We start from the raw sequence: 23,179 nt of genomic DNA on the forward strand, positions 1-23,179 counted from the left end.
TTGATATTTAATTAATTTTATTTAAATCAAATATGGTCTTTGTAGCCCTCACCACAGTACAGAAGAGCAAAATGTGGCCATAATGCTTGAAAACAAAAATTGCACAAGCACTTGGGGCGCTTCTGGCTCCTTTTGTGAGAGAGGAATTGTTCATCCTTTCAGCTCTTCCCACACGCTCTACATTGATCTGCATGTGACAATTCCCTCATATCATGAGGCCTTTGACTGAATAATGTTCAATGTTTCTGCATAGAGACCGGCTGACTCAGGTCTCAGTTCTACACTGAGGATGCAAATTTAATTATTTTTGGGGATCCCAGTTCAATACCATGGGTGCAATTTGATTATTTTTTGATATTTTCCTTTTGGGCTTAGGAAAGCAGCATCTGTTAAACGTCTTTGCATCCCTCTGAGAGCGATAACTAACTGGGAGGATGACAACAGTTGGGGAACAGGAAGCACATTTCTAAAAAATAAAATAAAATGAACCTATATACTATCGGTTTCAAACTCCCCACATGACTTTGCCATTATGTAACACATTGCATTGCCTATTCGCGGAGCTGGGGTGGCGTGTCCTGCACGTGACACAACCAGCCCGTGAGCTTCCAGTTTGACACTTCTATATACTGTATATACAGATACATTCAAAAACCCTTTTCAGAGTTCAGTCTGTAAATTAGAATTTCATACATAGAACCAGGGGTGAAATGCTTCGGGTGATCCGGTAGCAATGGGGGTGGGTAGTTCGGAGAACCGGTAGCAAAAATCCCTGCCCAACCCCTGCCCATGCCCACCCAATCGCCTGGTCCCCACTTGCCTACTTGGCAGCTTGGTGCTTCTTTCGGGCTTGCTCGCTATTCCTGCCTTGCTTCGGCTGCTGCAATCAATTGCATAAGCTAGCAACTCAATCTGCCTGCCTGCAATCCATCTCATGGTGAGCAACTCAATCTGCCTGCCTTGTCCCTTGAATTGGGTAACTAAGGGGAGGCTTTAAAAAAATAGTTAATTAGGGGGTTTTTTAGTTTTTTTTTTTAGACATAGCAATTTAAAGTTAAGGAAGTTTCCAATTTAGCTGCTTTTATCTAAAAATATAAATAAAATAATAAAATAAAATATTTGTGTAGCTTTCTGAGATTTGGTGTGTTTCTGTAGCATCTCAATCTAACTACACAAACACACAAAATCCCACAAAGCTTTATGTGGCATTTTGTGTGTGTGTGTGTCAGTTGTGTTGTGTTGTGTGTCTGTAAAGTGTGAAACTTGGTTTTTGAGCTTTTTGTAGCTGTCTGAGGTTCCTGCTTGTTGCAGGGGCCATTTTGGGTGAGGTGCAGCTGCTTTTACATTGTGTGTGAGTCAGTTGTATTGTGTTGTGTGTGTGTAAAGTGTGAAAGTTTGTTTTTGGTACCTCTTATTGTTTTGTGTACTTTGTTCATTATTTTTATTATTTATTGTTATTGGCCACACCCACCCAGTCACGTGACCACCAAGCCACGCCCACCAATTAAGCCACGCCCACAGAACCGGTAAGGAACATTTTTAGATTTCACGCCTGCATAAAAGGTAAGATAAAGGTTCCCCTCACACATATCTGCTAATTGTTCCTGACTCCAGGGGGCGGTCCTCATCTCCGTTTCAAAGCCAGAGCCAGCACTGTCCGAAGATGTCTCCGTGGTCATATGGCCGGCATGCCTTTGCGGCCTCTGACCTGCCGTAGATCTCAATTGGCTCCCTGGTTTTCCGAGGAGCTGAGAGAGATGAAACGCCGGAGAAGACGCCTAGAGAGCTCTTGGAGGTCCAGCCGTTCCGAAGCTGATCGGACACTAGTGAGGTCTTTTACTAAGACCTACCTAGTGGCATTGAGGAAGGCGAAACGTTCTTACGTTTCCACCCTCATTGCATCGGCAGATAACCGCCCGGCCGCCCTGTTTCGGGTGACCCGTTCCTTCCTTCATCAGGAGGGACGGGATGACCCTTTACAGGGACGAGCTGAGGAGTTTAACGGTTATCTATACGATAAAATCGTTCACCTTCGGGATAGCTTGGACCAAGATTGTGATGATCCGACCAAGATGACTGAGACTCGTCTTGTTGAGGTTATTTGGGATGAGTTTGATTCTGTGGCTCCCGAGGACGTGGACAGGTTGCTGGGGAGGTTACATGCAACTACACATTTACTGGACCCGTGTCCTTCCTGGCTAGTGCTGGCTGTTCAGGAAGTGACACGAGGCTGGCTCCAGGGGATTATAAATGCTTCTTTGGTGGAAGGGGTTTTCCCCGCCGCCTTGAAAGAGGCGGTGGTGAGACCTCTCCTTAAGAAGCCTTCCCTGGACCCAGCTATTTTGGATAATTACCGTCCAGTCTCCAACCTTCGCTTTGTGGCGAAGGTTGTAGAGAGTGTGGTTGCATGGCAGCTTCCCCGGCACCTGGATGAAGCTGTCTATCTAGACCCGTTCCAGTCCGGCTTCCGACCCGGTTATAGCACGGAGACGGCTTTGGTCGCGTTGATGGATGACCTCTGGAGGGCCAGGGATAGAGGGTGTTCCTCTGCCCTGGTCCTATTAGATCTCTCAGTGGCTTTTGATACCATCGACCATGGTATCCTGCTGCGCCGGTTGGTGGGATTGGGAGTGGGAGGCACCGTTTATCGGTGGTTCTCCTCCTATCTCTCTGACCAGTCACAGACAATGTTGACAGGGGGGCAGAGGTCGTCCGCGAGGCGCCTCACTTGTGGGGTGCCTCAGGGGTCGATCCTCTCGCCTACCCTGTTCAACATCTATATGAAGCCGCTGGGCGAGGTCATCAGTGGTTTCGGGGTGAGTTATCATCTGTACGCTGATGATACTCAGCTGTACTTTTCCACCCCGGACCACCCCAACGAAGCGGTCGAAGTCCTGTCCCGGTGCCTGGAAGCCGTACGGGTCTGGATGGGGAGAAACAGACTCAGGCTCAATCCCTCCAAGACGGAGTGGCTGTGGATGCCGGCACCCTGGTACAGTCAGCTGCAGCCACAGCTGACTGTTGGGGGCGAGTTAGTGGCCCCAATGGAAAGGGTGCGCAACTTGGGTGTCCTCTTGGATGGGCGGCTGTCGTTTGACGATCATTTGGCGGCTGTCTCTAAGAGGGCCTTTCACCAAGTACGCTTGGTTCGCCAGTTGCGCCCCTTCCTTGACCGGGATGCCTTATGCACGGTCACTCATGCTCTTGTCACTTCCCGTTTGGATTATTGCAATGCTCTCTACATGGGGCTGCCCTTGAAGTGCACCCGGAGGCTGCAGCTAGCCCAGAATGCAGCTGCGCGGGTAATAGTGGGAGCAACTTGTTGCTCCCATGTAACATCACTGCTGCGTAGTCTGCACTGGCTTCCTGTGGTCTTTCGGGTGCGCTTCAAGATTTTGGTTACCACCTTCAAAGCGCTCCATGGCTTAGGGCCCGGGTACTTACGAGACCGCCTGCTGTTACCTTATACCTCCCACCGACCTGTACGCTCTCACAGAGAAGGTCTCCTCAGGGTGCCGTCCGCCAAACAATGTCGGCTGGCGGCCCCCAGGAGTAGGGCCTTCTCTGTTGGAGCATCGACGCTCTGGAATGAACTTCCCCCTGGCCTATGTCAAGTGCCTGATCTTCGGACCTTCCGTCGAGAGCTAAAAACATATTTATTTATTCAAGCGGGACTGGCATAATGGTTCTAATAGTTTTAATCTTAAATTGGGGTTTTTACTGGGTTTTTTAAATTTTTTATAATTTTAAATTTAACCTTTTAATCATCAGCCTTTTGTAATTTGCTAGGTTTTAATTGTTGGTTTTAATTGTATATGTATGGTGTTTTATCTTTGGCTGTACACCGCCCTGAGTCCTTCGGGAGAAGGGCGGTATAAAAATTTAATAAATAATAATAATAATAATAATGACTCAACACCAAAGGCGCACGGAACGCTGTTACCTTCCTGCCAAAGGTGGTCCCTATTTTTTCGACTTGCATTTTTACGTGCTTTCAGAACTGCTAGGTTGGCAGAAGCTGGGACTAGTAACGGGAGCTCACCCCGTTACACAGCAGCACTAGGGATTCGAACCGCCGAACTGCCAACCTTTCAATCGACAGCTCAACCCCTGAGCCACCGCATCCCCTCACTCCTGCATAGAACCCAATTATTGATTTAATGGGTTCACTCCTGCATAAACCCATTAAATCAATAGTTAGCATACGTTCTCACCCAAATGTATCTTTGTTTTGGGGATTCTCCAGTCTATGAATCACGTTATGGGAAATAAGACTATGGGGTGTGCTGAAGCCCTTTCCACATTCCAAGCACCTATACAGCTTCTCCCTGGTGTGGATCCTTCGATGGAATGAAAGATCACCGCTTGTTCTGAAGCCTTTTCCACACTCCATGCATATATATGGTTTCTCTCCTGTGTGGATCCTTCTATGGCATGTAAGATCACTGCTTTTTGTGAAGTCCTTTCCACACTCCAGGCATTTATATGGCTTCTCCCCTGTGTGGATCCTTTGATGGCATGTAAGGTAACTGCTTGTACTGAAGCCTTTTCCACACTCCATGCATTGATATGGCTTCTCCCCAGTGTGGATCCTTTGATGTGATGTAAGATGACTGTTTGTTCTGAAGCCCTTTCCACATTCCATGCATATATATGGCTTCTCCCCTGTGTGGGTATTTTGATGGGATGTAAGATGACTGTTTGTTCTGAAGCCCTTTCCACACTCCATGCATATATATGGCTTCTCCCCTGTGTGGATACTTCGATGAGATGTAAGATGACTGTTTGTTCTGAAGCCCTTTCCACAATCCATGCATATATATGGTTTCTCCCCTGTATGGATCCTTTGATGCGACGTAAGTTCAATGCTTGTTCTGAAGCCCTTTTCACACTCCATGCATTGATATGGTTTCTCTCCTGTGTGGATCCTTCTATGACATGTAAGATCACTGTTACTTCTGAAGCTTTTTCCACACTCCATGCATATATATGGCTTCTCCCCTGTGTGGATCCTTTGATGGCATGTAAGATGACTGTTCCTTCTGAAGCCCTTTCCACACTCCATGCATATAAATGGCTTCTCCCTTGTGCATGTCCCTTTATTAACAATCTTGTTTCCATGTTCATTGCATCTATTTGACTTCTCTCCCATGTGAAAACTTTTCTGTGACTCAAGAGACCCATTTTCTTGAGAAAGTGTGAATATCCAACTGTAATTTTTCCCTTTGTCTTCGCATATATTGGCTGCTCCTTTGGCTTGTGATGGAGAGGATCCATTTACATCTAATGTGTCTTTGAAGAGTCTTACATCTTTCCCAATATATTTATTCTTTAGTTTTCCTTGTTGATCAATAAAGTCCTGCATCTGAGCAACAATTGAAGATGAGCTTCCCTTATTCCAGTTATTTGACAGGTTTCCCTCCTGCCTTTGGAATTCTGTTTGAATTGCAGGTTTCTGCATTACTTCTCCTTGTCTAAATACTTTGATTGGTTCTCCAGATACTTTATTGTCAATCCCATTATCACCTTCAAAAGGAAAGAGAAATGAAAGTGAGAGAAAGGTTACGGAAAAAGATCACTCTGTCAGAAGTCATATTAATTGCCTTCAGGTATTGTGCCAAATTCTAATATATACTGCATATCTGTATCCTTATAATGGCATGGTATAGAAATGATAATATCTCTATTGATGAGGCATAAAACCTTGAAAAAGACATTAAGTCAAAAAACGTGAATGATATGGAAGCATATGGACCAAAATAGTTGAAATCTGTGTGATGGTTTGGCATTACCTCAAACTAAGGAATTACTTTGTCACTAATATGTTTCAGTAGAAATACAAAAACAAATTGGATTGGATGCATCTAAGCAGAATGCCATTTTAGACCTATTTCCTTCCTAGAAGCAGTAGAAAAACACGTTTCCTTCTCCCTCTGAAGAGAGATATCTATTTAGAGATGTTTTCATAAGAAATACTAACTAATATCATTAAGTACAAAATGGCTTCCTGAACTCTCTGACTGGAGAGTAGGAAACTCTTACCAAGAGAGGCCACATTCTTATAATTCTCCAACATGACTTCCCAATGCAGAGCTTTTTGGTGAGGATCCAGCTGAGTCCACTCTTCCTCTGAGAAATACACAGCCACCTCCTCAAAGGACACAAGACCCTCCTGAAAGGGGGAAAAAAGGAGAAAACAGACTGAGGAGGCATTGCAGGATCTTTCCTATTATTTTGAAATTCCCAAAGCAAACACACTTACACTGAGGTAAGTGGCTATGCTTAGTAAGAATAGGTTTAGGTGGCAAAATGGACAGAACAAAAGCATTTGACTAAAGAAATATTTTAGGCAGGTTTATCAACTTGAATGATTCTGCGTCATCAGGGAGGGTGGGGCAGTGGGCATGGCCATCATAGGCGGTGGCGAGCACATGCACAGGGCCAGATGGTGTCTGGAAGCAACTGCAGCCTGCGCGGGGTGGGGGGAGGCATGTGATCTGTCCCACCATCTGTCTTTGCTTGTGCGGAATGTGCGGTGGAACAGGAGGACCAGGCTGGAGGGAAGGGGCTGAGAATGCAGGGGCTACGCTGTGGTGCCACCCCCGCCCGTCATAGCAGCGGCACTGGCAGAGGCGCAGGTGGGGTGGGCGAGGTACGCAATCTGGCCTACCAGTTGTGCCGTGGAACCCTCTGCCACTCTGTCCGTCCTTGCTTGTTAAGGGTAATCTAGTCTCACAAACAATGTTGTGTACTATTGAGCAGAGTACCCTTTGAGATTACGCATGAAAGCAACTGAGAATGATTGTGGACAATGACAGTTAACATACAAACAAACTGGGTTTGAGGGTGACAGAGTGCGAGGCTAGGCTAAAGCACAGGAGAAACATGGGAGAGAAGCTGAGGGGCTCGGCCGCCTCTCCATGAGACCTCTCAGGTGACACAGTATGCAAAAGCCATTCTTTCCAAGTCAGCAGCAGCGCCTAAATCAAAACAAAGCGCTGCGAGTCCGTGCGCCCTTCCCATTTCTTGGCCCCTTTTTTGGGAAGCCTTTCACCATCATTGAAGTTATTCAGACTACATCCTGGTGTGTTTTGGAGGAGAGAAGGCGCAGCTGTTGTTGCCCACTTGGAGGTAGTCGAGGAAGGCCAGGCTCCCCATTCCCTATGGTTCTGCAAAGCCCATGAGTTTCTGCATGGAGAAGCAGATTGCTTCTCACAGTGTTGGCTTCGGGATCCACTTCAGACAGCAAACAGAAGAGCTTTACTCTTTTTCTCCAGGGCTTTGAAATTGTCTCCCCCCCTTTCACTTTTCTGCCTTAAAATTTTGGGCTCTGGAGCGGTGACATTTCGTTCTTTGCCAATAGTGTCTTGCCAGCGTCCCCTTGATGTCTTTCCCCTCTCCCCACACAGTTCTCAGGGAGGGAGAGGGGGAGAGAGAGAGAAAGAGGGAGGGAGAGAGAGAGGAGGAGAAAGAGGGAGGGAGAGAGAGAGGAGGAGAGAGGACGGTGTGTTCCTCATCCTTAGCTGCTGGATGGAGGGCTAGGCTGGGCTGAAACAGAGGAGAAAAGAATGGGGGGGAGAAGCCAGCCTCTACCTTCTGCCAGTGCCCCCCCTCCAGCGGTCCCAGCTGCTTTGAGTGGTGAGTGCATCAAAAATAAAAAGTGGACTTGCGCGCTGCCCCTTGCACTGCACAGCTGTTGTTGTCTGTGCTCAGCTTTGTACAGCAACGATGAGAGACTGCAGGATTTATTTATTTTTTTATTTCTCTTCCAAAACATGCAGGGATAGCACTGGCAGCAGGTGGAGAAAGAGGCATGGGGCTGCCCACTTCGGGTCCAGCAATCGCTGCAAGCACATTTCAGGCAGCTGCTGTAAGGTGAATTCTGCTTTTCCCCTTTGACGCACTCGCCACTCCCTTGCAGCAACTGGCATGAGCAACTGCCATTTTTGCTGTTGGCTTCACGGGAGCTCTTTGCCCTCCTGGCAGCGCTGCTCTCGGCCACCCTGCTGGGCTGCTCTTGCCTGGCCTAGGGCGAATTGACTAACAACAGTTTTTAGTTTTTAGTGACTGTTCAAAGTTACACAGCAGCAAAAAAATGACATCCCCATTTTTCACACTTACGACTACATCCTGTGCTGTCTACATCCTCTGATTTCCTGAGGGAAATGGAAAATATAAATCTAGTAGATGAATGTTCTTCTTTTACCTGAGTTGGAGGTTCAATCCTGGTTTCTGTTTCCCCAAAACAAAGAGTCAACTTCCTTCTATTCTCCCCTGTGGGGGAGACAGAATTTCAAAAAGCATAATTAGTAAAATGGGAGGAGGAATGCTATACAGGAGAAGACCCAGAGAAGGTGAGAAAGTTAGGATTTATCAGAGGAGAAGAAGGACCTTATATTACCTCCTGAGGTGTCCTGAATTGGATCTTCCTGAGGGATCCCCCTGAAAGACAGTTCTTGAGGGAGATTTGACGGATGCCTCTTTCCCTCAGGATCTCTGATCTCCATTGCGAAGGTCTTGAAACAGGAGAAAATGTAAAAAAAGGAACTTTTGACCAACTCTGCTTCACTTGTGACAAAGCAAAAAAATATTAGGGTAAGATTTTTATTTTACTGCAGAAGATTCTCAAAGTGGGTATGAAAATCAAACCAGAGACTTTTCTTTTAGGTTTAATAGACAAAGAGATTGAAAAACAATTTTGAATTTCGCTGTTATATATGTTGAGAGCAGCAAGAACACTGCATGCATAAAAGCGGAAAGATACTTTAATTGCCAAATGGAAAAGTAGTTGGACAAACTGATGGAACAAGCAGAGATGGAAAAAATAACTGCTTTAGTTAAAGAGAAGACCAAACCCAACCTTATTTCTGCTTTGGAATCACTGCTGGATTTTGTTCTTGAGATGGAAAAAAATGAAGCTTTGATTGAGGTTTGCTGATTACGTAGGTTTTTGTTACAGAATTTGCTAGTACATATTAAATATGAAAAAGTAAAACACTGAACTTTTAATGTTATCATTTTATGTGACTGTGCTTAAAAAAAAGTCAATGATTTTCTTTCTCTTTTCCCCCTTTCCCCTACATTTCTTTCCCTTCCCTTCCAACGCCCCATTTCCTACTATTTTCATTTTTTTGTATTTTATGTCTTGATAAGCTTAATAAAACTATGAAAAGGATTCAAAATGTGAACTTATTGTTTATTATATTCAACTTTTCTGGAGTCCCAAGAGGAAGTCCTCTCACCTGCAACTCAACCTGCTCCTTCTTCTCCTCCGCCTGGCTCAGGAGGAAGCCTTCCACCAGGGCCACCGCCTGGGAGCTGGTCTCTGCTCCACACTCCCGCACCCAGCTCTCCATCTGCAGGGGCAGAAGGGCCAGGAACTGCTCCAGAACAACCAGGTCCAGCATCTGCGCTTTTGTGTGCTTGTCTGGTCTCAACCATCGACTACAAAAGTAGTGGAGTCGGCTGCAAAGTCCTCGGGGACCCTCATCCTCCTGATATTGGACATTCCTGAAATTCCAAGCCTGAACTTGTGAAACAATGGTTTCTTCTTCCAGCATCTTCTGCCCAGTTCTTGCCAACATCTCCCCGTGGATTCCAGACTGAGCACCGGAAGGGCCTTTTCCAATTCCCCCACTTCCTAAAGGAAGGGTTGCCATTCTTTCTCTGTCCTATAACACAATTCTAAATTAGTGCAAGGAAAGTTGTGTATCTCCAAATGCCTTTTCATTTCTTGGAAGAAATATACATCTGGTTTAGTTCCAATATAGGAGGAAGGCGCTGGAAATAAAACAGAGGCTGGAGGCCGATTGGAAAGAAAGGTTCACTTTATTGTTGAACCAGATCCACCAACCACATGTGATTCTGGGACAGCTGACAAAATGGAGTTTAGAGTGGGTAGATTTTATACCTTCTGGATTCCTATGGGGTCATGGTTGGTTCTATAGGCAAAAGGGGAAATGCAAATCCTAGGTGTTTGAGATAATTTGGTCAACCTTTGGCTTAATTGTGTTGCTTATCTGATGTTTCTGCCTGACCCAGTCTTTCTGAATGGATTACCAAATCTGCACTTCGAAAAGCTGGCCTCCTCAGGTTCTGCTTGGGACAGGGAGACTGAGGATGGTTTCTGCCTCCATTAAGATTATGTTTCTCCATTTCTCCCTTAGGGGAAATAAAATATTATGCTTCTTTTTAATATTCCCCCAAATATTTCATTCTTCCGGGGGAGTGGCCTTCCCACACATTCATAGCAATGTTCACTTAGCCATGGGAATACCTAAAGTCCTCTTAGCCAAAGAAATAAGGTTTATTTCTTTGTTTTCTTCTTTGTTTAAATACCTAAAGAAGATGAATAAATGACCTCCATTTTGTGATTCTCTTATATCTATATTGAATATATTCAAACAATTAGAAAGTAGTGGGTTGGACCATTCATCAACATTCATCCCCACACAGAAGAAGTTATTTTCTGAGCTGGTAAAGTGATGACTTCCATCAAGAAAATTCACAGTATTTAGCATTTTGTATCATTTCAATTTCTGTTTACTCACAAGGAGAGACGTGCTTTCTAAAAGTGTAGATCAAGGCATGAAACTCCAGTTCACATAAATTGAAATCCCAGTCAATTGACCCTGGTTTAGGATGCTGCTCTACTAATTCCCTAAGGCAAATTGAACTGCGGGGCATCCAAACCCAGTTTAGTGTCATCCAGCACACAGTGAGAATGTAGGCATCATCTTTTGCCTCCCTTCCTTGCAAATATATTTCTTATTTCCTTCTTGAGATTTCCCATGCAAGCTCTCCCCCTACACAGGAGCTTTCACCAGGAAATGGGGTGTGAATGACTCCTCAAGTTCTCCCCCCCACTTTCATTCCTGAGGATCTCGATTTATTCCCGAGGGCAGCGTGCGTGGTCTCTGCTTTCCCCCAAGTGCCTCTTACAATCAGGGGAAAGGGAGGGTAGGGGAATATGGGATCTGGGGGAGTCTCCCACTCCTGATACTCAAAAAAACTGAACTTGGATGAGGACTAGGCATGTGTCTCTTGCCCTTTTTTAGAGCGAGAACTCTCTGTCTCCCTTTCTACGAGAAAACATACATGCACAGACACCCACCTTTTCTACCTTTGGATTCTGTTTTCCGCCTTTGTAAACTCCTGCAGATCTCAAAGGGTTAAAGTGAGAGAGAATCTAGTATCCTAGAAAGGCAAAAACTGAATGATGTCATTGCCTTCCCAACTTGTAAGGCCCAAAACCGAAGTGCCCCCCCTGGTGGATTTTCTGTGCACGGAAGGTGCTCATGCCAAGAGCAGAGAAATGGTGCGTTTCCCATGGGGGGCCAGGAGGGGGCTCCTTGATTGGGAAGCTTTTGGCAATGTTAGTAAATCGCACTGTGTGTAAAGTACTGGTATTAGGAAAATAAAATTCCGTACAAGAATCTCATTGAAATCTGTTGCTGGGGGAGAAAGTGAAGGAGCATAGTGATCCAACCAATATTTGGTGTTTGCTTCTGATATGATATACTGCTAGAAATCATTTATTAGGAATTAAGTTTTGTTATTGGCTTCTGCTCATATTATTGTATACTGTCAGAAATTAGTTGTTGGGAACTAATTCTAGCTAAGTAAATTGTAACCTTAATGCTGGTTGGCATTAGTGCAAAGTTTGTATCTTGTTTCTGCGTCTCACTTCTGTTCCTGGCTTCAGAGTTAATATAGAAGAAAGTGTTAGCTAGGAATATCAAGCTCCATAAATAAAGGAAACAGAATAGGGAGTTTTTCTGTCTCATAAATTCTGAATCTTGAAAGCATTCTGCTGAATAAACAACTTGGCCAGGGAGGAAAACAGCCCCTACACAAGGCTATAGGAATGCTCCATATATTAGGTGGACAGGGGCCTGCCCACCTTATCTATGGAGAACACTTTAAAGCAGGGATCTCCAACCTTTGTCCCTTTAAGACTTGTGGACTTCAACTCCCAGAGTTCCTCAGCCAGCTTTACTGGTTGAGAGACTCTGGGAGTTGAAGTCCCCAAGTCTTAAAGGGACCAATGTTGGAGATCCCTGCTTTAAAGACCACATTGGTAATGAACCTTTGTCTCTGATTGGGTAAACTTTGTTTCTAATGTGGTACTGTAGGAATTTAGCACCCACCCCCCTCCTAGAAGAATGAAATATTCTAGGAAATATTTTAAAAAGCAGAATATTATACCTTCCTGGATGAGAAAAGGAGAAACATGCTCTTGGAAAGCGGCCCCCACCTTTGTTAATAGCCCCAGAAAGACAAAAGACATCTTATCTACAACACAGAAGACCTTCAGCTCCAGGGTGATGGGATTAAGACATGGCCCTCAGGACAGGATAGGATTAGCCTCTACCCATCTAGCAACAGAATTTTACCACATGGCAAGGCTCAAGCAAGCTTGAGAGACAACCTACATTGCTAGCTAAGACCCCCACCCCCTGGGAGTCTGACAGCCAATCAGGGTACACTTCCTGTGCCCCATAAAGTTCAAAGCTCAGAAAAAGCATAAAACCAGGGAGCACACAGGATCTCGGCCCCTTTTCTGTTCAGGATCTCAAGCCATGTGATCCTGGCCACCATTAAACCATCTTTCCAAGCAGCCTCCATGTTTCCAGTGTCTTTGTCCCCACTTGGAACTGAACCCAGATGGATATTTCTTCCAACATTACAAAGGGAATAAGTCAACCGAAACAAGAAAGAAAAATGAAATGTTACTGTACAATGTAGGGAGAATACAAATCTAATAAATTTCCTCGTCTTGCGTGAGTTGGAATTTTGACCACTATTTCAGCTCTACCAAATGGATGAGTCAACTTCTCACTACCCTTCCTTGTGAGGGAGACTTAGCAACAAAGATTTTGGGCTCAGTTGAGGATTACCTATAATATGTACATCAGCAGATTTCCTGAGGGAAAGGGAAATACTAATCTGGTTACTGAGCATCCTTTTTAATACTTTTCCAACTATAGCAATATTCATCTATACAAGAACAAGCCATCAAGCCCTCAACACCATTCAATAACACTCATCCCCATAGAAGGACTTTTCTTAGATGGTAAATTAATGACTTCCACCTAGAATATTCAGTGTATTTAAGAAATGATGAAAATTAGATGTGATTGTGATGATGCTACTTATTATCATATATGGTGGACTTGTAAAAAAATCAAAGCATTTTGGATAAAAATTTGGTGGATTATGCAGAATATCTTGAAAAAGAAGATAAAGTTTACACCACAGTTATTTTTTGGGGGGTATAATTACGGACTGTACAGTAATAGAGACTAAACTGATTTTAAATTTAATATCAGCAGCGAGATTATTGGTTGCACAATATTGGAAGAAAGAAGACTTGCCTACAATTGAAGAATGGACACTTAAAGTATCGAACTTAGCAGAAATGGCAAAAATTTCAGCGTATTTGGAAGACTATTCACAAGAAAGATATATATTGGAATGGAGAAGTTGGATTGATTACATTCAAAAAAAATATCAGACTAAAAAGTATCAAATAGCTTATGAGTGATTGTAGAAATTGTACTGTATTAGTGTATTTGTTTAAAAGGGAAAGGGGAGTTAAGGTTGCAAAGGGGAAAGGAGAAGTTATGGGTGATGGTTTATTGTTGTATTTTAGCTTATGATTGTTAGATGTAATACCCTGTATTTTGCTCTGGGAAGTCGGGGAGGGGAAAGGTCGAGGAGAGGGGGAGGGGAGAGGGGAGGGGGGGAGGGCAGAGGGAGGGGGGATAATTGCTGAAAAAAATTTTTTTGTAAATCTTTTTCAATAAAAAAAAAAGAAATGATGAAAATTCAGTCCACATCAAATGAAATGCCAGTCGATTGACCTGGACGTACAGAGGATGATGAGGATGGAGATGGTGTAAGAAGTTATATTGGAAGAAATCAACCTCCTAGTTAGCAGCATGCTGACAAGTACATTAGAGAATAGCAATGGGATGTTATATTCAGGTCTTAGATCATTGTCAAGTTCCCAGAAGCCTCATCGGGAACTGCAGTGGCACCACCACATCAATGACCATATCAGCAAAAAAGCAATAGCAGCTCACCTAATGCTACCATCTCCAAACTCAAATAGTGGTTTCGGTTAATACTCGGAAGGGAGTGTCATGCCACACCATATAATTTTATATACTGTGGTGACTTTCTAGCCCCATCTAGTGGCCTGAGGGACAAACATGCCCTAACATTCTCTATATACTGTTGTTGCCCTCTAGCCCCATCTAGTAGCTGGAGAGACAAACATGCCCCAAATATATTGTTTGAAGCTGATCCTACCCATTTAACCATCAGCCCACACTCTCAAACCAAGTGCAGGCTGGGAAGCCAGACTCCATTTCCTTTAGAATTTGGAATTTGCCATCTTAATCTATGGCACATGGTCATCCAAGGACAAACCTACGTCCCACACACAGAGCATCGCTGGTGAGATTTAAATTGCTTGTATTTATTAATTGTTATGTTCAGCAGTAACTGAATATGGTCTCTCTTGTATTTCAGTTCTCATTGTATGTATCCCTATTTTCTCCATTCACCATAGCCTGTTCTTTCAATAAAGCATTCAGATCTACATACACGGTCTGTTTTATTGGAGGATGGGTGGGTTTAGCTGCATGTCGAGCTTCACACAGATTAACGTGTTGGGGCTTCAGAACATAGCTCCCCCACCCCCCACCCCGTCCTCTCCAGAGACCTGTCAAGGCAGAAGGTGGACTCAGAGGAAACTGCATCCTGCAAACTTTCTCCTCTACGCTTCCATATGCATCATCATCATCCACCAACAGAGTTCTAAGAATTAGGAGATCTAGCTGTCCTACACTATGTACCTCCTGATCGCAACCCTCTAGACCACTCTACAAGAGCTGTTGCTGCAAGTCACCTTAAAGACACTGCACGGTTATCAGGGCCTGCATTCTTGTGCAACACAGATCAGACTGTTCCTCAGGTCAATACATTCAACCTGCACACTCAGATGCAGAAGTCCGTCTTGAAGTTCTTACCCTTTGGACACTGGCCCCAGAGACTCAATTTGAATCACATAGATTTGGTAGATTCTCAACCTGGAATTCAGTCATTCGAGCTACTACTTGCCTGACTCACCTAGCTTAGTCATTCAAAAGTGCCACACGCAGTAGCTGCAAAGGCTGGCACAACTGCCAACATTTCTGTTCAGTATTAGAACGTCAGCAATCTCAAAATGTCATCATCCACACTTGCAGTATGAAACCTATCCCAAGAAATTGACTGTATGCTAAACTAAAGACTGATCCCTGGAGAGAGCTCCCTGAGGAAACGTGACCCATTTCTCCATCAAAATGGTCTATGGGGAGTAGGTGGCTGCCTTAAGGATAGAAACAGAGGAGAAAAACCCTCCTGGCAATCATCACGTTGCTTCTTCGATTGTGCGGCACTATCACCATCAAGTTAAACATCAAGGATGACTATTTACAAAAGGAGCTATAAGAACTGCTGGTTTGTGGATAGTTGGAGCTAAAAGATGTGTGAGCAGGTAATCTTCGGGTGTATTTCTTGTCGCAAGCTCCATGGTAGGTTACAAACACAAAAGATGGCTGATCTTCCAGACGACAGACTCAGTGCAAATCCTCCTTTCACAAACGTTGCCTTGATATCTTTGGCCCCTGGTCTGTGACCACGCATCACACTAGATGGTGTTAAGCAAATAATAAGAGGTGGGCAGCCCTATTCACCAGTATGGCCATTAGAGCTGCCCACTCTGAAGTTATTAAGTATGGACACTTCTAGCTTCATAAATGCCCTCAGATGTTTTATTGCTATCCAAGGCCCTTTAAATACATTTGTTTAGACAGAGGCACCAACTTTTAGGGGGCAGCCAAACAACTCCATATTTCTTTGAATATCAACACCAACTGCTTAGAGATAGTGACCAAAGGAGCACATGGATTTAAACCCACCTCACTGTTTGTTTTTGTTTTTCTGGTGCTATGTGGAGCAGCGGTCACCAACTATGGTGGTCCATGAGAAAATTTTGGTGGTCTGCCGAAAAATTATTTGCATTTTTAATATTGCACTAAATCAGGAGTCCTCAAACTAAGGCCCCTGGGCCTGATTCGTGCAATGAATGTTTGTGTTACTGCAGAGAGTCTCCCCCTTCGGGGTCTTTTTGTGTGGGTCGGAGGGGGGCAGAAATTCCAACTTGGGGTCTGTTTCAGCCTCTTAGTGCAGAGCTTTGGGCTAAGGCTGGAGGGAAGTGCCGCTGGTGGCAAAAAGCCGGAGGGTCTTGTTCCAGTGGGACTCCCTCATGGCCTGGAACTGGCTGAATATCGCAGCCCGCTGAGCCTCCAAGCGCCGGTACCTGGCTTTGCACTCCCGCAGGTCTTCCCTCTGCTTGGAAAACCTATGCTCGTAGTCCTGATTGAGGTGCTTCTGCTGAGCCTCCTTCTCAGTCAGATCCAACTTGAACTGAGCCAGCTGTTTTGCCAACTCTTTCTCATGGTGGCTGCTTAGCTCCAACAACTGCCTCCTGTTGGGGCCCTAAGGAGGATGGGCAGGGAGGTGAGTAGAGGCCAGTGAGGCGCCTCTCGATGTGAGTGACATCAAGTTGGCCATACCCACCCAGTCACATGACCACCTAGTCATGCCCACCCAGCTGGTCATTAGGCAGATCGTATTAGTTATCTGTGGGATTTAAAATTATGAATTTAGTGGTCCCTGAGATCCAAAAGGTTGGGGACCCCTGGCGTGGAGGATCTGCTGCTCCTCGGCTTGAGAACTGGAGTCCTAGAATTGCTTCTAAATTCATATCTTTATTGTCATGGCACAACATATGTACAATGAGATTGGTTGAGCTCCCTCCATGCATCCCTCCCAACACAATATAAATCACAGTGAATCCCTAACCCAATAAATCATATTAACAACCACCCAGTCCTATTGCACCGTGTGAACATGTTACACGTTGTGCCAGCCCTGAAAGTCCATCGTACTATGTAGTTATGATGTTATTTCGCATTCAGGAATTCTTTAAGTATTGTTAAAAATTCTTTTTTGTGACTCTCTAGTGCTGTACTGCCTGTTTGTAAGCACTTTGGGAACTGCTCTGCTTCTTTTAAGAACTGTACTGGAGTTTGCAAGTATTGTGTTTGTAAGTACAGTTCTTTGCAAAGGTAAAGTTTACCTGCATTTGCTTTGAAACTGCTTGTAGAAATGCTAGCCAGAATCTACAACAAAGCAAATGTGGTCTGCTGTATTTCTTCTCTAAACTGCTGGTTTTCAAATTTGCACGCTGTTTTTATCCTTTTCTATGAAGCCTGGCTTTTCTTCACTCATGGACTGAATGGAGAGTCTGGCCTGAGAGCAGAGGGTAAGACTACAGGACCTCGAGGTCCTTCCATCTCTGTTATTGTTGCAAGCCAAGAGTTCTGTATATTCCTCCCAATCTCCCTCTGAGAGCCTGGCTGGAGACTCTTGGAAGCTACTTACTGTAGTGGCAGGAGGTTTTTTTGTTTTGTTTATTTTTTTAAAGTAACTGCAATCTGAGAGTTCTGTAAATTACCACCAAACCCCATCTGGGCAGCTGTCTGAAGACGCTTGAGCTGATGAGCAGAAAGTGGATTTTTTTAAAACTGCAGACGGAGCTGCTTGGAGGCAATTTAGTTCCTCCTTCAGCTGCACTGGAATCAGCTGATTGGCGGTGGAAACAACTGGTCAGCGACAGGCAGGAAGTAAGTCAGATTTTCATTCATTTAACAAGCCATTAGGTTCAATTAGTGAATTTGATTTTAAAAATGTGTAACATTGAATCTGATTCGACACATTTTTTGAGGTACGAACCTAATGGGGAGGCTCCTAATGGACCTCTAAGAATACCTGTATTTCTCTTTTTCCAGTTTCACCCATCCTGTTCCTTTAATAAAGCATCCAGATCTACACACATGGTCTGTTTTATTGGAGGGTAGTTGGGTTTAGCGGCATGTCAAGCTGCACAGAGAGTAACATCTAATGAGGACAGAACAGACCTTATGATTCTAGGAAAATTTCATCTTTGAGAGCGATGTATGCATGATTCAGAATTTAGGATTTCTCCTAGACTCACTGGGGGTGTCCTGCTTACCACTTTTTCACAGGGCCTCTGGTGGCTCAACAGGCTAATGCAATCTGTTATTAACAGCAGCTGCTTGCAATTACTGCAGGTTCAAGTCCCACCAGGCCCAAGGTTGACTCTGCCTTCCATCCTTTATAAGGTAGGTAAAATGAGGACCCAGATTGTTGGGGGCAATAAGTTGACTTTGTATATAATATACAAATGGATGAAGACTATTGCTTGACATAGTGTAAGCTGCCCTGAGTCTTCGAAGAAGGGCGGGATATAAATGCAAAAACCCAAAACTTTTTAGCTAATTGCAACATGATTCTTAACAGAAGTTAGGCTGCACGAAGGTGAAGAGGAAATCCATCAGAAGCTACTCCTCTGTGTTCAGGGAGGTACTGAAACAAACCTGGAAGAGACATAAAACTACACAGCAGGACGAAAAAAAAAAAAACTAGGCAAGAACAAGCTGCAGAAAAGTTTTTAAACCTTGGTTGAAACCTGAGTAGCTTCTACTGCAATTTTCAACTATTAATTTTCTTTGGTTATCATTTAATTAAATTACAGTCCTCCCATGGACTATCTTGCAATCTCCTTGTTTCTCTTGTTTCTATCTTGTCCTCCCTTTCATCTCCTTTATTCATCCATGTTACGCATAATTCTTTTTCTTTTTTTCCTAGATGATCATTCTTGCTTGTGAGAGGTCTTATCCCTTCTGATTTACCTCTATGACCCAAAAATGCCTTTGAGAGGCAAGAAAGAACCTGGACCAGCCTGAACAATGATACTGGGATTCATCAATCCACAGATCGCGAATAAACAGAGAAAAACGTTCCAATCACAAGACCTGAAGATTCCAATGGTTTGAAGAGATTCCTCTGTATATGGAGGTTACAATGCAAGGGGGAAAAAGAAAAGATTTAGCTACAATTAGTGAAAGAAAGAATGTTGTTAGAAAGAAAAAAGGGGTTAAAAAAGAACTGAGTTAACCTCTGCTCTTTTCGGTCTCTTTACTTGACCCAGCTTGACCCAGAACTATTACTGACAATTGAGCTTCAAACCAATATGAGCCTCTCAAATTCTAAAATATGTCCCCTCCAAATTCTTCGAAAAATCTTCATGTGTTAATACATTTTTAAAGCAACTAAAGAGTTTAATAGATGAGTATAATACAAGATTAGAACAAAACCACACCATTGATATTTAATTATTTTTATTTAAATCAAACGTGGACTTCTTAGCCCTCATCACACTACAGAAGAGCAAAATGTGGCCATAGTGCTTGAAAACAAAATTGCACAAGCACTTGGGGCGCTTCTGGCTCCTTTTGTGAGAGGAATTGTTCCTCCTTTCAGCTCTTCCCACACGCTCTACATTGATCTGCACGTGACAATTCCCTCATATCATGAGGCCTTTGACTGAATAACGTTCAATGTTTCTGCACAGATACTGGCTGACTCAGGTCTCTGTTCTACACTGGGGATGCAAATTTAATTACTTTTGGGGATCCCAGTTCTATACCATGGGTGCTATTTGATTATTTTTTGATATTTTCCTTTTAGGCTTAGGAAAGCAGCATCTGTTAAACGTCTTTGCATCCCTCTGAGAGCTATGACGAACTGGGAAAATGATGACAATTACGAAACAGGAAGCTCATTCCTAAAAAATAAAATAAAATGAACCTATATACCAGAAATCTCCAACCTTAGACGTTTTAAGACTTGTGGACTTCAACTCCCAGAATTCCTCAGCAGTCCATAAGTCTTAAAGGGACCTAGGTTGGAGACCCCTGCTATATACCACCGGTTTCAAACTCCCCATGTGACTTTGCCATTATGTAATGCATTGCACTGCCTATTTGTGGAGCTGGGGTGGCGTGTCCTGCATGTGACACAACTGGCCTGTGAGCTTCCAGTTTGACACTCCTATATACTGTATATACAGATACATTCAAAAACCCTTTTCAGAGTTCAGTCTGTAAATTAGAAATCCATACATAGAACCAGGGGTGAAATGCTCCCGGTTCAGACCGAATCGCGCAATCCAGTAGCGATGGGGATGGGTAGTTCAGAGAACTGGTAGCAAAATCCCTTCCCCTCCACCGCCCATGCCCATCCAATCGCCCGATCCCCACTTGCCTATTTGGCAGCTTGCTGCCTTTTTTGGGCTTGCTCGCTATTCCTGCCTTGCTTTGGCTGCTGCAATCAATTGTATCTGCTAGCAACTCAATTTGCCTGCCTTGTCCCTTGAGTTGGGGGGGGAGGCTTTAAAAAAGTTAATTGGGTTTTTTTTAAGGAGTTTTATTATTTTTTAGACATAGCAATTTAATGTTAAGGAAGTTTTAAATTTAGCTGCTTTTCTCTAAAAATATAAATAAAAAAAAATAATAAAAAAAAATTGTGCAGCTTTCTGAGATTTGGTGTGTTTCTGTAGTGTTTCACTCTAACTACACAAACACAAAATCCGACAAAGCTGTATGTGGCATTTTGTGTGTATGTGTGAGAGTCAGTTGTGCTGTGTTGTGTTATGTGTATGTAAAGTGTGAAAGTTGGTTTTTGAGCTTTTTGTAGCTGTGTGAGGTTCCTGCTTGTTGCAGGGGCCATTTTGGGTGAGGTGCAGCTGCTTTTACATTGTGTTGTGTTGTGTCTGTGTAAAGTGTGAAAGTTGGTTTTTAGTATCTCTTATTGTTTTGTGTACTTTATTTATTATTTTTACTATTTATTGTTATTGGCCATACCCACCCAGTCACCTGACCACCAAGCCATGCCCACGGAATCGGTAGGGAAAATTTTTAGATTTCACCCCTGCATAGAACCCATTAAATCAATAATTAGCATAATAATTAGCATTCTCATCCAAATGTATCTTTGTTTTGGGGATTCTCCAGGCTATGAATCATGTTATGGGAAATAAGACTATGAGGTGTGCTGAAGCCCTTTCCACAATCCAAGCATCTATATAGCTTCTCTCTGGTGTGGATCCTTCGATGGCATGAAAGATCACTGCTTGTTCTGAAGCCTTTTCCACACTCTATGCATCGATATGGTTTCTCTCCTGTGTGGATCCTTCTATGGCATGTAAGATCACTGCTTTTTGTGAAGTCCTTTCCACACTCCATGCATTTATATGGCTTCTCCCCTGTGTGGATCCTTTGATGGCATGTAAGGTAACTGCTTGTACTGAAATCCTTTCCACATTCCATGCATTGATATGGCTTCTCCCCTGTGTGGATCCTTTGATGGTATGTAAGGTAACTGCTTATTCTGAAGCCCTTTCCACACACCATGCATTTATATGGCTTCTCCCCTGTGTGGATCCTTTGATGGCATGTAAGATGACTGTTTCTTCTGAAGCCCTTTCCACACACCATGCATTTATATGGCTTCTCCCCTGTGTGGATCGTTTGATGGGATGCAAGTTCATTGCTTGTTCTGAAGCCCTTTCCACACTCCATGCATTTATATGGCTTCTCCCCTGTGTGGATCCTTTGATGGGATGTAAGTTCATTACTTGTTCTGAAGCCCTTTCCACACTCCATGCATTGATATGGCTTCTCCCCTGTGTGGATCCTTTGATGGGATGCAAGTTCATTGCTTGTTCTGAAGTCCTTTCCACACTCCATGCATTTATATGACTTCTCCCCTATGTGGATCCTTTGATGGGATGCAAGTTCCTTCCTTGTTCTGAAGCCCTTTCCACACTCCATACATTGATATGGCTTCTCCCCTGTGTGGATCCTTTGATGGGATGCAAGTTCATTGCTTGTTCTGAAGTCCTTTCCACACTCCATGCATATATACGGCTTCTCCCCTGTGTGGATCCTTTGATGGCATGTAAGGTAACTGCTTGTACTGAAATCCTTTCCACATTCCATGCATTGATATGGCTTCTCCCCTGTGTGGATCCTTTGATGAGATGTAAGGTGACTGTTTCTTCTGAAGCCCTTTCCACACTCCATGCATATATATGGCTTCTCCCCTGTGTGGATCCTTTGATGGGATGTAAGGTGACTGTTACTTCTGAAGCTCTTTCCACACTCCATGCATATATATGGTTTCTCCCCTGTATGGATCCTTTGATGGGATGCAAGTTCATTGCTTGTTCTGAAGCCCTTTCCACACTCCATGCATTTATATGGCTTCTCCCCTGTGTGGATCCTTTGATGGGTAATAAGGGCATTCTTTTGGCTAAAGCCCTTTCCACACTCCAAGCATTTATATGGTTTCTCCCTTGGACATGTCCTTTTATTAACAATATTGTTTCCATGTTCATTGCATTTATTTGACTTCTCTCCCATGTGAAAACTTTTCTGTGACTCAAGAGATCCATTTTCTTGAGAAAGTGTGAATATCCAACTGTAATTTTTCCCTTTGTCTTCACATATATTGGCTGCTCCTTTGGCTTGTGATGGAGAGGGTCCATTTACATCTAATGTGTCTTTGAAGAGTCTTACATCTTTCCCAATATATTTATTCCTTAGTTTTCCTCGTTGATCAATAAAGTCCTGCATCTGAGCAACATCTGAAGATGAGCTTCCGTTATTCCAGTTATTTGACAGGTTTCCCTCCTGCCTTTGGAATTCTGTTTGAATTGCAGGTTTCTGCATTACTTCTCCTTGTCTAAATACTTTGATTGATTCTCCAGATTCTTCATTGTCATTCTCATTATCACCTTCAAAGGGAAAGAGAAATGAAAATGAGAGAAAGGTTAGGAAAAACAATCACTCTGTCAGAAGTCATATTAATTGCCTTCAGGTATTGTGCCAAATTCTAATATATATTGCATATCTGTATCCTTATAATGGCATGGTATAGAAATGATAATATCTCTATTGATGAGGCATAAAACCTTGAAAAAGACATTAAGTCAAAAAACGTGAATGATATGGAAGCATATGGACCAAAATAGTTGAAATCTGTGTGATGGAGTTTGGCATTACCTCAAACTAAGGAATTACTTTGTCACTAATATATTTCAGTAGAAATACAAAAACAAATTGGATAGGATGCATCTAAGCAGAATGCCATTTTAGACCTATTTCCTTCCTAGAAGCAGTAGAAAAACACAACGTTT

General features: G+C 43.5%; 2 protein-coding genes across 2 annotated transcripts in view; both read right to left on the reverse strand.

Moving 5' to 3' along the window:
- Window positions 1-11,151, reverse strand: LOC131191549 (zinc finger protein 436-like). The gene is made up of 6 exons (XM_058169801.1): window positions 11,114-11,151; window positions 9,243-9,671; window positions 8,402-8,516; window positions 8,207-8,274; window positions 6,043-6,172; window positions 1-5,526 (listed from the first exon to the last, which is right to left on the reverse strand). Exons 2-6 carry the CDS (start codon window positions 9,657-9,659, stop codon window positions 4,211-4,213), a joined length of 2,046 nt encoding a protein of 681 aa, XP_058025784.1. The 5' UTR covers window positions 9,660-9,671; window positions 11,114-11,151; the 3' UTR covers window positions 1-4,210.
- Window positions 11,152-19,308: 8,157 nt separating this feature from the next.
- LOC131191547 (zinc finger protein 850-like) overlaps window positions 19,309-23,179 on the reverse strand; it is a 40,803-nt gene continuing 36,932 nt past the window's right edge. The window contains exon 7 of the mRNA XM_058169796.1: window positions 19,309-22,335. Within this exon, the coding sequence (XP_058025779.1) occupies window positions 20,958-22,335 (1,378 nt within the window). The 3' untranslated portion in view covers window positions 19,309-20,957. The remainder of the gene's footprint in view (window positions 22,336-23,179) is intronic.

Source organism: Ahaetulla prasina, chromosome 2 (genome assembly GCF_028640845.1).
Source record: "Ahaetulla prasina isolate Xishuangbanna chromosome 2, ASM2864084v1, whole genome shotgun sequence".
Lineage (NCBI taxonomy): Eukaryota > Metazoa > Chordata > Lepidosauria > Squamata > Colubridae > Ahaetulla > Ahaetulla prasina.